Source organism: Vanellus vanellus (assembly GCF_965231255.1).
Source record: "Vanellus vanellus genome assembly, chromosome: 12".
NCBI classification, from domain to species: Eukaryota; Metazoa; Chordata; class Aves; order Charadriiformes; family Charadriidae; genus Vanellus; species Vanellus vanellus.
Window position 1 is genome coordinate 260,697 of NC_138917.1, and position 18,332 is coordinate 279,028.

The 18,332-nt window shown below is 38.3% G+C and overlaps 1 protein-coding gene across 1 annotated transcript; it reads left to right on the plus strand.

Moving 5' to 3' along the window:
* Positions 1-2,855: 2,855 nt before the first annotated feature.
* Positions 2,856-18,078, plus strand: GPATCH1 (G-patch domain containing 1; the record flags this gene model as incomplete). The annotated part of the gene is made up of 20 exons (XM_082489390.1): positions 2,856-2,934; positions 3,864-3,998; positions 4,296-4,381; positions 4,831-4,991; positions 5,338-5,435; positions 5,608-5,666; positions 5,991-6,236; positions 7,034-7,181; positions 7,968-8,047; positions 9,059-9,263; positions 9,891-10,178; positions 11,747-11,928; positions 12,216-12,343; positions 12,609-12,742; positions 13,077-13,246; positions 13,931-14,135; positions 15,242-15,352; positions 15,816-15,940; positions 16,477-16,622; positions 17,782-18,078. The coding sequence occupies 20 exons, from the start codon at positions 2,856-2,858 to the stop codon at positions 17,801-17,803; spliced, it is 2,808 nt and encodes a 935-aa protein (XP_082345516.1). The 3' UTR covers positions 17,804-18,078.
* Between the last annotated feature and the right edge of the window lie 254 nt (positions 18,079-18,332).

Genomic DNA, 18,332 nt, shown 5'->3' on the forward strand with positions numbered 1-18,332 from the left:
AGATTTTCAAGTTGGAAAAGTTTGAGAGTAAAGAATGAGAACTTGTTCTCATAAACAAAAGAAGTTCTTCTGCATTTTATGACAGATGAATTGAAAAGTGACCAGACAGGAACTGCAAGTAAGAAGTGCCAGTAGAAGGTTTCCTTACCAAGAAATTCACTGAGCGGTAGCAAAAAGGTACAAAAATGGTACACAAACTCGGCATAAGGGCTTTGGATGGCCACGATATGATTGGCCAGAGGTGCAGTGTTCCACTGCTGCTGCAGCAAGGTAACAGCCTGGGGCATGGGCTAACTGCAGCTTCATCTCCACCGAAAGAAAATCCCATTGACTCCTGAATACTTAATATGCTTTGCCTGTTCTACTGTGAGATCATGCTGGAAACAAAACATTGCAGTTTCAGTGGGAATTAAGTATGTAAGGCCAAACATGGGCAAAATCATCACTGATAATGCCAGATAATGCCTTGCCTTTAGATAAAAATCTGTGTGCTTCAGGACAATATTTGTTACCTCCTTTTTGGTTGCTCATTGTTTTAATAAATGAAAACTACTGCTTTGTAGAGGCTAAAACAATGCTGCGGGGTCTGTACTTTGTGTGTCTGTTTCCGCAACTGATACAGTAGCCACGTGTTGGCACGAAGAATATTCGGGGAAATATTCCCATTGAACGAAAGACAAGGCAGAGGTGAAGCCAAGCTGTTTGTCTTGTTTTGCTGTGTTTTGAAAAATAACAAGGTAGTGTATTTAATATTATACTTTTATACTTTCTGTACTTATGTTTTCCTTTTTTCTTTAACATGTTTTAACATCCCTGTAAATGAATCCATTTTTTGCTTCCTTCTTTTATATATCGGTTATTCTGCTTTTAGTCTGAAGTTCCAGTGACTCACATAACTTAAAACTAATAAACAAGAAGACACTTTTATGGTCGACCTTCTTGACCAATTCAAAAACAGATATTGAAAATGTGTTGGAAAACTGAAGCCTGAAGTCCATCTATGGCCTGAGGGTCCAATTTCAGCCTTGCATGTACTTGCAAGTATTTGACCTGTCATCCAGAAATTTTGATCTTTTTGTTCACCAGCCAAATGATGGTAAAAAAATAATTTAAATGTGAGGTATCCTGACCTACTAATATTTTAGTTTCATTACAATTATCAAAAGACACTGTAATTCCTGCCTTGTTTAACAGCTGCAACTAGCAATTGTCACCTGGTTTAACAATTGTAAACAGAAGATAGAGTTTACCGTGGAGAAGGAAATACCACCGCGATGCAAAGGTAATCCTGATCTGATAAAATCCTTAAAGGGAAGAAAAAGTCAATATTTGATTATCCCTACTCTTTGAACATAACTGACAAGATACTCAAAAGATTTTCTGTTAACATTGTGCAAAAAAGGTTTATGTAAGCCTGCGTGTTAAATCAAAGTCACATAGAATTGACTATTCAGGAACAATTATTTCCTGAACAAAGAGAAACAGCAACTCTGCTAACAACTCATTTTGCCACTATACGTTCTAGCTTACTGCTTACTAATTAGTAATGATGAGAAAAGATAATGCATGTAGATAAACGTCTGTGGCTTCTACTATATTGTTTTAAAGTGAATTAGAGACCTAAATTAAATAGAGTACTCCCTGTTTGCATGGAACCGTGTAAATATTTCGTATGGAAACCTGAAACCACATGAAACTCGGGCAGTTTCACTTTGAAAGAAAGCAGTTCTGGGCGTACAAACACACACAAATCCTGGATTAGAGAATACGCCACCAAACGTGTCAGAAGTCTTACCTGATAACGGCAGGAATCTCTCAAGACTGTGTCATGATTTATTTTCAAGGATTTCAAGAAACTGGCAGTACTTGCTTACAAAAGTTGTATAGATTGATAGAATCTATCTTCAGCACAAAATGAAGTGCTTTTCTGTTTGGGTTTGTGGTGCTTTGGGTTTGATTTTTTTTTTAACTTATAATATATTGTGCTTGTAGTGATTCTGAGTATTAAATGTAAACGCGAGAAATCAAATTAATCAAAATTGACTATGAGTTTCTCGTGGCTAACGCTGGGGAGAGCCACAAAATTAAAATCCAAATTTTGAGCACTGAGGTCTTACCAGTGAATAGTTACTGGTTCTTACGTGGTCTTCGTATAACATATATTCCGTGCAAGTTTCCCTCATGGCAGGAGACTGCCCAAAGAGGTGCGGAGACCCCTCCGAGCGTGGAGGGATAGAGCTCTTCGCTGACGGCTGGAATGCAGACGCTTCTGCGTGATTCCTGCGCACGTTCTTTCTGAGCAGCTCCTAACACGAGCCGGTTAACCAAATTTCACCATATATCTGCTAAAGCCTGTAATTCAACTAAATCCACGCTTTTCCTGTTGGTGTTGGTTCAGGGGGCAGCTGGCTTTACACCTCGATTTAGATAAAATCTGCTCCGCGGACCTTTTCCTGCGGGTTCTGCGGGTGGGCCCGAGGCGCTGCAGGCCAGGCTTGGGGGCAGCCCATCGAACGGCTCTCCGTCATCCACTGTTTCACCTTTTCTAGCGTTACTCATCTGTAAAGACATGAATGGGCATTTCGGAGCAGCACACGGTAGCGTTTCCTCACGGCGTTCCCCGGGCCAGCCCGAGCCTCCGCGAACGCGGGGCCCGGGGCCGCTCAGGCCGACGGCGGCGGGACCCCGTGTGGCTCCTCCGCCACGGGGCCCGGGAACGCTCTCCGCGGCGGGGCGCGGAGACGGGCGGTGAAGGACGGAACGGGGCTGTCGGGGCCGGGGCCGGGCCCGCGCCCGCCCCAGCGCCGCTCCGCCTCCCTCACGCTTTGCGCTGCGCCACCCACCGCCGCGGCAAGATGGCGGCGGCGGAGTCCAGTGACAGCGATGAGGAGGATTTGGTGAGCTATGGCACCGCGCTGCAGCCCCTGCAGGAGGGTAAGGGCCCCGCGGGGAGCTCGCCGGCTCCTCCTCGGTACCTCCGCCATGCGCTGCGGCGGGCAGCCCGGCCCGAGGCGCCGGCGTGTCCCGGAGGGCCCGGCCCGGCCCGGCCCGGGGCTGCTGTGGGCCCCGTTGCGGCCTTCGCCTCGGGAACGCTGTGGCGTGTGGGCCCAGCGCAGACCCGCCTCCCCCTTCTCCGGCCGCCGAGGGGGAGCGGGCTGGGGGAGCCCCCAGCGGGCCTGGGCGGGGGGCCTGGGGACGGCAGGCAGGCTGCCGCTACGGGAAGGTCAAGCGGCCCTCGGGGCGCTGCCGGCGGCTGCCCCGGGTAGTGCCAGCACCGGGCTGGGGGCGGCTGGGGGCGGCCTGTCCAACTGCCCTCTCCCCAGCGCTCCAAAATAGAGCTCAGGCATCACAGCTCACGCGTGTGGCCTTGTACTGCCGTGACCGGCCTGCGCTTGCGCTCGTCACAGGCTCCCTCTGGTACAGCCGCGGCTCCTGCGGCTGTGCCGCTTAATTCATGGAAATACTGTTTAAAAAGTGCAAATACCAAAAGTCGATAGCTTTTGTGTTTCAGTTTTGGACACTCGTGATGTGGTGTGAGACAGTTACTGAAGTGATGAAGTCCTCTCAGGCGATTAACAACTGAAAGTGTTCCTTCACAGGGAAAAGAGTGTTCTCGGAACTCGTTGGAATTTAGGATTTCTATTTGAACGCTTAATGCTTTTATTTTAGCAGTGTAAATCAACAGTGTATATAAATATTTAAAGTGGGGTGGGAATAAGTGTAAACTGCCGGTGCTTTCCACTTCAGGGTGGCTACTGTGCGGTCCAGTTCTGCATTGCAAGGAGGAAACGGCGCCTGGAGCGAGTGGAGAGTCCGTTCTTTAGGCAACGTTGTGACTTAGTTTCTGATTTATCTGATTGTAGGCGAACGAATTAAAAAGCCAGTTCCTCTTCAAGAACAAACCGTTAAAGATGCAAAGGGACGATACCAGCGTTTCCATGGAGCGTTCACTGGTGGTTTCTCTGCTGGTTACTTTAACACTGTTGGCACAAAGGAAGGTTAGATACTTTTCATCTTCTTGGAAGGGTTGATTGATTACCATAATTTAATGTTAGTGAAAATAAATTAAATGTCATTAAGCATTTTTTTACTTACTATTCATTATACTGTAAATCGTTAAAACAGTATTGTTGAAGTTATGTCCTCTTGAGTTTTTGGACTGCAGTTTTATAGATGTTCCCTTGATGTATCTTTAAGATGTGAGGTTGAAACCTTCAAGGTGTAAGGTTTAATCTGTTTTCAGATACTATGTTGCGGTTTACAGTACCTTACTTAGTTATTTACTTTCTTTAAAGGATGGACTCCTTCAGCTTTTGTGTCATCACGGCAGAAGAGAGCAGACAGAACCATTCTTGGACCAGAAGACTTCATGGATGAAGAGGTAAATTTATAAAGGAATACAAATCTTTTGGAGTAGTTGCTGTGGCAGCAGGTTTTTCCGACAGTGAAATCTTCTAAAGAACTTAAATAGCGAAAATGGAAGTAAATCTAAAATTACTTCTTGTACACAGTGTTATACTGCTAGGTCCTATAGGATGTTTCATAGATTCACTTAGGAAGCTCCTGTAATCTCAATAATAAAAAAAAAAAAAAACAAGCAACCCAGAACTCAACCCTTTCACTTTCTCTGTCAGAAAATAGAAATACTTTTGAAGCTGTTTAAAATATGACCGTTCAAGTTACTGAAAAAGCAACTGAGTAAATGTCTTGAAAAATTTAGCCAATATAAGGGTCATATCCCATTTTCTTTCCTTTACCGTTACAGTAAGTAAGCATTTGAGGGAAACATATTTTTAACCTAAATTTTTCCATTTTGTCTATATTTTCCAGGATCTTAGTGAATTTGGGATAGCACCAAAAGATATTACAACCACAGATGATTTTGCATCCAAAGCTAAAGACAGAATAAAAGAGAAAGCTAGACAGATTGCGGGAGTCATTGCTGCCATTCCAGGAACCACCGCGTTTGATGATTTAATAGGACCATCAAAGTAAGTAAATTTAAATAGAGTTAACCAAACAATTCCTTTCACTTAGAAGTGTTGTATTGGTTAGAAAAGTAGCATTTGACCACAGTAATCCGTGGAAGAGACTGGAAGATCTGCAGTGTTACACTTTCTAAGTGGCCTCCACTTTTGTTTTGTATGTGCAGACTTCTGTCAGGTAAACAATTACAAACTGGAATGTAGTGTATATGCAAATGTTGATGCATTCAGATTTGATTTTAAAGTGGGGTATAAAACCATAATTTCGAATGGTGTATGTGTATATTATTTCTTAAGAAATATTAAAATTGTTGTTTGAGGTAATTTTTTTCCCCTTTTTTTTTCTTCTTAGAATAACAGTTGGGGTTGAACTGTTACGAAAAATGGGCTGGAAAGAAGGACAGGGAATTGGACCACGAGTCAAAAGAAAGCCACGCAGGCAGAAACCTGGTATGTTCAGTTCCTGAACTCATTGATAGAAGGTTCACCTTCATGGACTGATTGGAAAGTTCATTTTAAAGCCTCCTTTTTTTTTTTTTTTTTTTTTTGGTCTGTTTCTTTAGTCTTAGAAAAATTTAATAAAGAATTGTAATTTAATATGACGCTGTTATGTCTCTTACAGACCCTGCAGTGAAAGTATATGGTTGTGCATTACCACCTGGACTGTCTGAGGGTTCTGAGGTATTAAAATTGTTTGTTGACTTATGTAAGAATGTGTGATAACACATTAAAAACAACTTCTTTCATGTCTTTGAACAGTATTTTAACATGCAGTTAGAAGTTTTGTTAAAAGTATTCATAAATAGTTACTGTGCTTATTGTGAAGAAAGGTTTTAATGTAACAAGATTTATTCTTTTTCTACTTAAGCAGGTGTAGTTCATACATATTTTCATGTATAATTTAGGAAATGAAAACGCATAGTCTCATGTTGACTACATGCGTAAAAGCTCAACATACAAAACTTTTAATCATATATGCTGTTACATACTTTCATTTTGTACAAGGATGAAGAGGATGAATACCAGCCAGAGAATGTGACATTTGCACCAAAAGATGTAATGCCTGTAGATTTGACTCCAAAAGAGAATGTCCATGGACTTGGCTACAAGGGTTTGGACCCCTCACAAGCTTTGTTTGGTGTATCTGGAAGAGAACACCTAAATCTTTTCACAGGTGGTTCTGAAGACACAAGCAATTTACTTGGTGATCTGAGACACAGTAAAGGAAGAAAACTAGGTATTACAGGTCAGGTAAGGCCATTTTTTAATGCATTTTATTGTTAGTGCAGTAGAATCTAAATTTTGATTTTTTTTTTTTCTTTTGTGGAAGTCACCTGGTCATTGTAGGGTTATTGTAAGAAACCTTAAGTGTGGTTTGAGAACGGGATTATTTTTTTTGCTTAATACGAAAATGTGGGCAAGTCCTTAGATCTCTGAAATGCCTTCACTTACTGATATTGTTAAAGAGAACTATAAAATACCTCACTCTGAATAGTTGGGTAGAGAAAATTTTTGTGTTACTTTGATTAAAGAAAGTTGATATTCAGTATGGCTTTAGTTGACATTTTTTGTGTCAATTTTACCAAATCCTTTCAGTAATGTTTAATCTGTCAGCTAGAGAGGTTTTGCTTCCGTCTGCGGTTTGTAGTTCTTATGTAGAAGCACTGTCAATTTATATTTCTGGGAATTATGCTAATTTAATTTTCATGCCAACTTACAATTTTTCCTTTTGAGAATTTAACCTGCTCTTAGTCGGACTACAAATGTTACCTGGTGGAATTAGGCTGGTGTCCTCATCTTGTACAGACCAAACTCGCTGTCCCTCCCTGCCAAGGGAGTGAACTAGCTTTGCTTTTGTGTTTGGTGGGTTGGTTTTTTTTTTTCCACTAGTTGGGAGCACTTTTTTTTCCCGGCATATATATGTTTACTGGACATCTTCTATAATACAGATGGATAGATATACCTTTAGGTGTGTTCTGACACGTGACTTAAAAGTATTGTTTTTACACTCTTGAATTCTCATCATTTTTATTTAAAATACATTTTAGGCTTTTGGTGTGGGAGCTTTAGAGGAGGAAGACGATGATATTTATGCAACTGAAACACTCTCAAAGTATGATACGGTTCTAAAAGATGAGGAACCAGGAGACGGCTTGTATGGCTGGACAGCGCCTAAGCAGTATAAATCCAAAAAAAGTAAGAACTGTAGTATTTCTATCTAAAGAGCTAGTGTAATTGGTATTTGGGGAAAAAAATGACACAAGTGTAGTCTCTATTTTCCAAATATTTTAATTTTCAATGGACTGTTATCTTCTAGACCTGATATCTGAAACTTCATCTTCCTTCTATATTGAAGTGTCCAAATCTGGAAATAATTTCCGAAGTCCCCCACAAATCCCAATGTAGATTAAATCCCCAAATTTTTTTAAAATTATTTTTTAAAATTATTTTTTAAAGGACAGTATGTGCTGCTTTGTGAGATACAGCATTCAGTTCCACTGAAGGAAACAAATGATTGTGAATCGTGGCTACAAAATACGACCCAATACTTGCAAAGATAGTTTTTTTTTTTAGATGTATTTGTTTATATTTTCCAATAACATTTGTAAATTTTATCTTGATGCACCTTTATTTTCAGTGCAGCTTTTAAGTGCATGAAGTACCGTAGTAATTTCTAGAGTACCTGTTGATGTTAGTTGTACACAATTAATGGCACTCATGATGTTAGCTATGCACAGTAGTGGTGTTGTTGCCTCAGCATTAGCTGTGTTCATCTTAAGCAATCCCTCTGGTAGTAGTTTTTTAGCTGTATAATACCAATCCAGATTCAGAACCCTTAAATTTAAATGAAAGGCATTGAAGACAAAGAACTACAATTATGCTCCATAAATTATATTGCAGAATGGAAAATACTAGGAAAAAAATGCTTTTTGGCAAACATACACGTTTTAAATATTGACCAGTTATATGGTTATTTTGTAGGGTCTGAAAGAGAAGTTAAATATATAGGCAAAATCTTGGATGGTTTTTCCTTGGCATCAAAATCATCAACTCCAAGCAAGGTAAGCAGATACCAATATTTTTGTATTAAGAATAACGTCAGCAAATTGACATGTGAGCTGTATGGACTTCACTGTTGCTCAGTGGTTTTTTTTGCTGAATGAGCAAAACTATAGCCTTGGAGGCTATAGTTCAACAAACCTAAAATTTGTCAGACTACTGGATGAATTTAAACTTTGTCTGTGTACTGGCTTTGAGCAAATGCCTTCCACACTGTCCACTATTATTTGGCATAAAGTTGGACTAATGGCTTGATGTAACTTTGAAATAAAAAAAGTGTACATCTTTTGCTTCTATTATATCTTTAAGATATAATACTAATTTTTCTGTAAAAATCAGGCCCCATGCTTCATCCACTTCACTGTTTTGGTGACGTTAATTTGTTACCCCTGTTCTCAAGTTTTCATCATTTACGCCATGTATGTTTCCATAAATTAGAGTGAAAACCAGAATTGTCTGACACGGTCCTTTTTCTAATGAAGAAGAAGGAAGAACATTTGTGTCGTATATAAAATTTCATCGTATAGGGATAACCTTTGAAGTAACAGCTTGAATGAAGGATGTGAGGGAAAAGGATCGTGAAAGACATTAAAATATAGTAAGCACAGAAGTACTCAATAGTTCGATTCATTGATTAGATCATGTGACTTGTTTTTAAAAATGTAGTTATTAAACAATACCAAGAGCATTTTCTAAAACAAAAGCAGTGGATATTAAGACTCTAGTTAATTCTGCTGCAGCTTGATGTGCATGTTTTTCTATTTTTCATAATCCTTATGTATTAACAGTATAACAGTTTGTTCCCAAAGTTTGTGTTATGATACCATTAGCTGACTGGGTCTAAAAGAATCAGTAGTTTGTAATATCCGTTTCTACTCCTAACATGTAAATTGAGGAATTTTTTGATTTAGGTGACTTTTTTCTGAAACACGTTTGTAAGTGTTAAATACAAAGTTGTATCTCTCTCAGTGCATGATTGTTATTTTTTTTTTTTTTGTTATCCCCCTGCCAAGATTTATCCACCGCCTGACCTGCCACGAAATTACAGACCAGTCCATTACTTTCGACCTGTAATAGCAGCTGGGAATGAAAACTACTGTTTGCAGAAGGCATTAGAGGAATCGACTGGACAACTTAAGAGTGATATGACACAACAAAGCAGGCATGCTTTGACTGCGTCTCAGAGGAGGGAACAACTAGGAGAGACTGGTCTGAAAGGTATTGATATATGTGACCACGCCTTTGCTTGTGTTTCAGGTTTACAGTAAAATTTTGTTCTAGCCTTGAACGCTATTTTCTGATATCAAAATATTAAATCTAGTTGGATTAGCTAGAATACCGTGTCATTGGCTGGTTTCATCTCACAGATAAATTGTTGACATACCTGCCTGTATTTTCATTTACTTAAATCTTTTAAAGAAGAGTTTGCGTGGGATTGTGTTGTGTTGTGTTGTTTTTTTTTTTGTGTGTGTGTGTCTTTTTGGTAGCCTTATTATGAATTCGCTATATAGTAGGCTGTGAAGTTGGTTTTTTTCCCCCTGTAAAAATGAGGTTTCACTGAAATGCATGCAAAGTCACTGAAAAGGTAATTTGTAAATGTGGTTCGCATTTTTATCTACAATAGTAAAGTTTACAAAGTAATATGAAAATATGTGTTAAAAAGCATAAAAGATGCAATAGTGGCTATTTTTTTATCTGCTATCTCTGCCATTATACTGTTTATTGATGCTTAAGAGCATTTTGTATGTGCGTAGCGGTAGCCTTTTTTTCCTCCACTAAAGTGGCAGAAATAGTTGTATTACTTTTTCATTTCTGTTTACCTCTCACTGCTTTTTTTGGCTTTAGGTCCAGCTCCTTCTGTTTTGGAGTATCTGTCTGAGAAAGACAGAGAAAGACTCAAAGAAGTGAAGCAAGCATCTGAACAGCAAATGAAAGCAAAAATGTTGCCTCATCAGTCACGAAATAGCAGATTCCAGCCAGCCTCCCCGGGTGATGCTTCTCACAAATGGCAAATGTTGTTGGGGGGGCAGTTAGCAAATGCTGGTTCTAGTGACTTCAAACCATTTGCAAGAAATCCAGAAAAACAAAAAAGATACGAAAGCTTTGTGAAAAGCCTTAAACAAGGAGAAAAAGGTAACTGAAGAGATTAATCCTGACATTTAAATTTTCCTCGGAAAAAGTATGTCTCGATTTTTTTTTTTTTTTTTTTTTTCTTTCTTTCCCCCTTCCCTCCTTTTTTGTTTTACTGCATTCTATGTTCACTATGAGTTCTCTTTGTGAATTCTGCATCATTTCTTCCTCTGCTTCTTCGTAGCACCAATAATAAAAGAAATAGTTACTGATATTTAATTATGTTGGCTTCAGGAAACCTGCTCAGGAATTTTAAATGTCAGCAAGATTTGATTTTAGGCATTACATTTCATACTTTTGTGCTGTAGCAGAAGTGCCTGTATTTCTGGGTGTCCCATCTTTTATTTGGCAGAGTAGACTTCAGCTTTGGCCAATATCATAAACTATGCATTGAATGAGCATTTTCATGTAGTTTGTTTCTGTTTAAAGAGTAGAACTGACAGATCCTGTAAAGGCAGAAAGCTTATTGGGTCACAGTAGAACAGCATTTTTTTTTTGCCTTTTCCCACACAAGACACGAAAAATCAAAAGAAAGCCCATATCCTGCACTTTCAGAGGAGATAGGGACCCTAAAGTGAACGAAGTATTTCACAATTGCCAAAGCTTGTATTACATGTCCTTTGGATGCTCAAGCTGCCACTGTCAGTTACGTTCTTCACAGAAATATTTGTGGCTGTAAAGTCATAGCATACATGCAGAGCTCTTACTCAAAACACACCCCACCCCCAACCCCCTTTATCTGCTCTTTTCATGCTTTGTCAGGTAGAAACCCGGTTTTATTATTTTAGGATTTTTTTAAATAATACTTTTCATTATATGAAAAAAGGTTTCCTGGTGAGTAGCATCTTCTGGTTAGCGCATTGGGACAGACTACTCGCGCTTTGAATCCATAGTTCTTCCTTTCAGGACTGGGGGTTTCCCTGTGTAAAATCGAGCATCCTCTTATGACTGTAAGTGCCACCTTAGTAATAACATTGAAAACACAGAAATATTTAAATAACTTGAATGATTAAGATTCTGTGTGTAAGAGCATTTGCTTGGCTGGTATTATTGCCTATTATTTCTGGGAGCAAATTGCTTTAAACAGCGCTTGTATCGTTCACGAAAACCTGTGTCCAAATTCTGTATCTCTCAGATACAGATACCACTTTATATACCAGAACGCCCCTCGAAGTTACCAAAGCCTGGCCAGGCTTACTCACTGGTTAACTTCTTTTTTTTCTGTGTTTTAGTTACTTGATAAAGCTTTGGATTATACTGCTTGTTTTAAACACCTATTAAATACATCAAGTATTTTGAACATTCCTTAGAGGGCAGTGAGTAAGGAGTCAGCATTACAAGTAAAATTGTTTAAAATATCTCTTTTGCATTTGGCAAATGCTATCGTTCTTGCTGTCTCACAAAATTATCTCTGCTTATCAAGGAATAGCACAGTTGAGATTAATACTATCTTTAAACACTCATTAAATACTTGCAAGGATGTTTGCTTATTATCTTGGGTTTTTGCTTGAAAAGTGTCCGACCTAAGTCAGCTGTAATCTCTGCTAAGCATTTCTCTCCTTATTTTATAGTAGATACGTTGGAGCATTATTTAGACCCAAGTATGACAGAGTGGGAGCGAGGAAGAGAACAAGAGGAGTTCTTCCGTGCAGCCATGTTCTACAGATCCTCAAATTCAACGCTCTCATCCAGGTTTACCCGGGCCAAATATGAAGATGATGTTGACAAAGTTGAAGTTCCTCGAGACCAAGAGGTATATGCTGTTTACAGTCTTTTAGTACGTTGGAGCTGCAGTTGCTGCCTTAACCCTGACTTTCAAAGCTCTTTTTCTTTAAAACTCTTTTTTGTAGATATAACGTCAATGTTTTGTTGCCCTTCTGTGTAGCAAACTTGTGAAAACACTCACTGCATGCAAAGCAGCAATTTGTTAAGCTACACTTAAATATTTATGTTTCTGTCCTGTTCTTAGTCTTAAAACAGTAATAGTCAATTTAGTAAGTTGTTCCTTATTTAGCAGCTATAAATGTTTGGCTTTTTCAGAATGATCTTGACGATAAGGAAACTGCTGTGAAAATGAAGATGTTTGGCAAACTCACAAGAGACAAGTTTGAATGGCATCCTGAAAAGCTGTTGTGTAAAAGATTTAATGTTCCTGATCCATATCCTGAGTAAGATGATTGATACTGATATTTTTAATGCTTCTTGAAAATTCTGAGTATTTCATGTGCTTGTGGAAAATCTGGCTTGATGTTTTCTTTTTGTGTCCTAATAGATGTAACTGCCTAATGTTTTTATTTGCCTGTTTAAACATGGTGACCTCTGACAAAATAGTATGCGTTTTAAGGACTACTGTAGGTGTTTCAGGTTATGGTAGATAATTTGAGGCCTTTTCTATGTTGAAAATAATCAACAAGCATTTTTATTTCCCTCTAGTTCTTCCATTGTTGGGTTACCAAAAGTGAAACGAGACAAGTATTCTGTGTTTAATTTCTTAACTCTGCCTGAGCCCACCACATCTGTAACTCAAGCAACGAATGAAAACATCCAACAGAACAACAATCTCAACAGTAAGTTTGTTGTTACTTAATGAATTTAGCTATGAATGAGATAATAGTATAGAAAAAGTATACCTTTGTCACGGAGAACTTATCTGATTTTTTTTTTTTTAAATTTAAAAAAAAAGAAAGAAAAATTCAGTGACATAGAAACTGAAGTCAGTGGTATTACGCTAATTTCTTTCACCTAGAAGACCTTTATAGGTCAGATTAGACCTATAGGTCATTAGAAAGATGTAAAAAATGTCAAATTATACTGAAGAAGCAGAGTAATTTAAAATCAGGTAGCCAAGAAATGCAGGGTAGTTTGGCATGCAGCTGATCTGAATGTTTGGGACTTTTTCAGAACCAAAGAAACCTTCAAGATGGGATGTGTCAGATAAAGAGAAGGAGAAAAAAGATTCTATCAGTGAATTCATTAGTCTTGCTAGGTCAAAAGTCGATGTTCAGCAGCAGCCACCAGTGCCAGCAACAGAAGAAGGTGGAACTGGGCCGAGTGAAACTCCTCCCACCGAGGTGAGTTCACAACAGTGTTCGAACTTACAGAGCGATAGCTGTACACCTTCACAACCCTGAAATAAGGTTGGGTAACACATGAATTTGATTATTTAATACAGATCAATTTGCAGAAGAGCCGTCTCAGGATATGCAAAAACATGAGATTGTATTCTGAAGAATTTTGAGGTTATAACTCTGAGATGTAAAGCATTTACAGCATACGAGGACAGCAAGTATGACTATACCTGAAGTACCAGCTTAAGAGAAGATAAAATGTAGCTCAGCAGTCTGGGAGTTAAATTCAGTCTTTTACATGCACTTTGCTTACAGGCGCCTAATATATTTTTTTCTGCTTTGAATGGAGGAGGGTGCATACTTTGGGGAGAAAGGTGATATTTTCCTTTTGCTTAAATTTAGTATAAATGAAGTTTGAATTAATGAATTAGAATAGATCTTGGGATCTATTTTCAACTGTATGTGTAGCCCAAATTGCACTACCATTCACAGGACATTGACTTAGTTTAGCAGCTTTTCAGAGTTTTACTAATTTGGACTATCAGTTCCTAAGACTATATTTTACAGCTATTGTGATATTGAGTGTTTTGTAAACCCAGGTCAGCATGCTTGAAGTTGTTACTTATCAGAGAGAGATTGCTAGTTTCTTTAGTGTTAAATACAGTTTGTGATGATGCTGTTTTGCAGGTATCTAATGAAGATAAGGATCAGGAAGAAGAAAGCAGACCATCCATGGACTTATTTAAGGCCATCTTTGTGAGTTCCTCAGATGAAAAATCATCTTCCTCTGAAGAAGAGAGCGATGAAGAACAGCAACCAACTACCTCGGTAACAGATTCAGAAACCACCAAGCAAGTTGATCTACCAGACAATTCTTCATCTAATGTACAAGGTAGTACTTAATGGGTATTCATTTTCATAAATACCTTGTAAAAGCTTAATTTATGAATCGAATACTCCAGGACTGCTAGGACAGTGCTATGCTCTTGTGCAGATCATCTGACATCGGTGGAGCTGGGCATGTAGAAAATGTGAATAATACAGCGCTGAATAAGGCCTTGCATGTTGCAGTGTTGTTTACGCTGTCGTGTTTATGTTTACAGTGTTATTTATGTTGTGTCTTGTGTAGATTTTACAAGCAAAATGAGCTATGCTTGTTAAACAATGAGGGGGAAAAAACATCTAATGTTAGGGCTTCCTTCACTGAGAAATACAGCGAATATTTTATGCCTGTGATGAAATGTAAGAAAGCTTGATAAATTATGACTGCCTTGTGATGGATATTTGACAAATTCAGACGTAAGTAACTTGGATTTCTTTGATAATTAAATTCATGCTCTAAATACAGACATTCCAGTAAAATACAATGTTGGAATAATTTTACTAAGACATCAGAAAGTGGCATTTTATTTGTATTCTAGTAAAAGTTGCCAGAATACTTCCACAAGACAGGGAGAAGACCAGTCTTTTACTCTACTTCTTACTAAAGTTTAATAAGTGAGCTGTAAAACGTTCCCATATCTTTAGGATGCCATTAAATTAACAAAATGTACAGTATACTTAGCTTACAATGTAAATACTTTGTCCACTTCCTGTCACAGTTGGTTCTGTTAAGATCTAACTTTCAGTGTTTATTAACTTTCTAGAAATTGTGGAGTCTTTTATTCATTCTACGTAACGGAAAAGTAGTACTGTGTTACTAAATAAAAGCAAACACAGGCACTGTTATTAATTTAATTAGTGATTGTATAGTGTAAAAGGTCCATTTTGATTTAAAAAACCCCAAACCCAAACAACAGCATGTTGATGTGTTTCAGAATGTCGGCTCTCCAGTTGGCCAAAGCAGTCCACAGAGATACAGGATGTTATCAGTTTGCTTTCTTGGAGGACGTTTTTGGAGAGCGCCTTTTTTAACTTTCTTCAGCACTTCTTGGAAAACACGTTACCTTATTTTCATTTCAAATAAAGACATTTTTGTTTTGTTTTGTTTTTCCATAGAGAATGTGGCTCCTACAACTGATCCTGGTGTTCCTTTGTTGCCTACTTCAAAGCAGGAACCGGATGCAGCAGAGGAATTTGGACCAAAGTTGCCTCCAGCTTTTTCTTCTGGTAGGTTCTGTAGACTTCTAGTGTGTAAATTCTACACATTGAAGTTGTATGTAAGATACACGATGTTTCTCCTTAAAAAACATTTGCGAGTAGGTACTTCCCCTCTTAAATGCCTGTGTTATGTCAAACTGGCACCAACAAGCGTGATGTTCCCATGCTGGGATCGACTAGCCAGAGCCTCTTTGCCTGTGTACTAATTTTGTTGTAGCTCTATAGAGGCAATGATAAAAAAAGGTAGAGAAAATACAGGGCCAGCCTTGCAATTTTCTTCTAATAACAGATTGCAAAGGCATTTAATTACAGTAGGAAGGTTGCAGCTAGGAGTTGTAGACATTTCATTTCCATTTGAAAGCTTAGATTTTTTTTTTAAACTATCCTATTAGATGAAAAGTATTACAGAATTTAATAATAAAATTACCTTTTTTTTTTTTTTTTTGGTTTCTGCATTTTCTTTGCACTTTAGGCCCTACTTGGCAACAAGGACCAGTGGTGCCAGCAAGTTTTCCTGGGCCTAGTAGGAAAGAAAAACACAGAAAGAACAGAGAGAAACACAAGACTAAGAGAGAACACAAACACAAAAAGGAAAAGGTATTTAATTGTTTTGTTTTGTTTTTTATTTAATTTAAAAGTTTGTTCATTCTGTGATCTGCCAGTCAAAATTTTTTATTATTTATGCTGGGTTGTAGAAAATAGATATACTGGGACTACAACTTAAGCAACTGAGTTTCTCAGGTGTCTTGAAACAAGAGAAAATTATCCAACTAGGGTGCTGCTTTTTCCATATATACAATGTGACTACAGGTACAATATTGTGGGTAGTTTCATGTATGCTGAAGATGTCAGACGTATTCTGAGAACTGTATATAATTCATGGCTTGTATACAAATAATAATAATGAAATTTCTATTTGGTGCAGGGGGTGAGTGCTTGGGATGAAATGGGTGATTTTGGTATATATTTTTTAGCTCCGTCCGAGTAGCGGAAAAGAGTCATTGTGAAGTGTTCTGTTTCAGTTCCACTTGGAGTCTACACTGAAATTTACTTTTTGCTGTTGTTGCCTTTCAGAAAAAAAATAATCAAGTGTTTTGCAATGAAATAAAGGATTATTTATCTTCTTTTTACAGAAAAAGAAACATAAGAAACAGAAAAACAAAGGAAAACACAAGAATAAAAAATCAGAAAAAGACAGCAGCTCAGACACTGCAGACAGCAGTGACAGCCTTAGTGATACAGATACCACAGGCTTGTCACCCAAAGAACTTCTGAGAAGGTAAATGGAAAGTTTACTTAAACACTTGCAAATTTTGCAGTGAACCTATTTGCAGCAAATATGGATCGGCCGGTCTCTTTATGAACACAAAATACTGCTCAGTTTTTTTTAATAAAGTGAGGAAAGATTACAGATACTATACATCTTAAGCTAGAGGGCAATTAATTTTAGGATAGAAGCCTCTTAGGATAAAGGGCACTAAATACACAACTCTGCTAGTTAATGGAGGTTATAGTTAAAGATGACTGATATTTTTGGAAAGTATTTTGAATGGGAATTAAAAATTGAACAAGTGTGGGTGGTGATTCATATTTCCGTTACTTTGTCTACTTCTCTTTACTTGGGAGACATTAGAAGCAAAGTTGACTGCTTCGGGAGGTTTGAGTCTGCTTCGGTTTGTTGCTAGTGAAAGTTCGATTCAAATAGATCCATTGTGTGGCATTGATGCTTAAGCTAATTCTGTGCTTGGGCAAGAAGCAGTGAAGCAATCAGAACAATACGTGAGCCAGGTACATGTCTGCTAAATCTAGACTGTGCTGTTTCATTTTTATAAACTGGAGACTTGAGCATAGTGCCAACATAAATGTGAAAATCCAAAAAGAACAATACACAGTTGCATTTTGCTCACACACTTGAAGTACAAACAAAAGTCTCCAGTTCATCGTAGTCAACTTTAAGTGCATCGCATGCAGAACAGTCACTGCGTTGGCTTCTGGTTAGTGTCTCTGATTAGCTGAAGGAGAGGTCTCAACATATTTGTTGAAATGCCACATCCAGTTGGCCTAATGGCAGAGTGGCTGGGGTTCGGGTATTTAGCGGGGTGGAGATGTGCTGGTGGAAGGGCTGGCATTCCAACGGACCCTTTGGATCTGAGCAGCAGTTATGTATTGGTTACTTCTTAGTGAAAAAACAAACTACATCTCTTTTGATTTCTAAATAGCTAAAATATGTATATGTGCGCATGCATTTTGCACAAGCGGTTATTTTGGCAGTCTTCACATTTGCATGTCTCTGTATCATTGAGAAAATGTTTTTATCTCACATAACTTAGATCTCTCTCTTACGCTAAGGTTTGAGAAACTGCCCAAGTAGTTAAATGGTCTTAATGTTGCACATTACTATTCAGTCTGACCGCTTTCTTTTTCTTTCCCCCTTTTAGATTAAAACAGCTTCAGTATTGAAGAGGCAGCTTGCTTTCTTCAGTGCGGTGTGGCTTTTGATCTCAGATTTTTGATCTCCTCCATGATGGTAGATCACTCGTGTACTTTGAAGCACTGTAGATACTGTATTCATATTGAATTTGTTTGAAAGTAAATGTACATACGTTTATTTTGTGATGCTTCATATGTTCAAAATGTATGGATTATGTAATGAAAAGACTCCTGTCTGGGCAGCATAATATAAATACTGCAGGCTCCGTTTTAATTAATGTGAAACAAGATATTTTAATAAACTTAGGTAGTAAAAATCATTTTTGTATGGTAAGTCATTGCTTAGGACCTCTACATGCTGGAGAGTAAACTTCAGTCTGAATTAAACTAAAGCAACGTAAAACTTACTGGGTGCAACCATTTTTAATCATTTTCACGTCCAATGCGAATTTCCGGTTGCAGTTTTGCAGTACTTGGCTGCGCTTGGAGTTGGTTTTCCATCTCCGAATTGCATACGGCATTTACCACAGCAGATCTCGGGCAATAAACTCTCACTTTG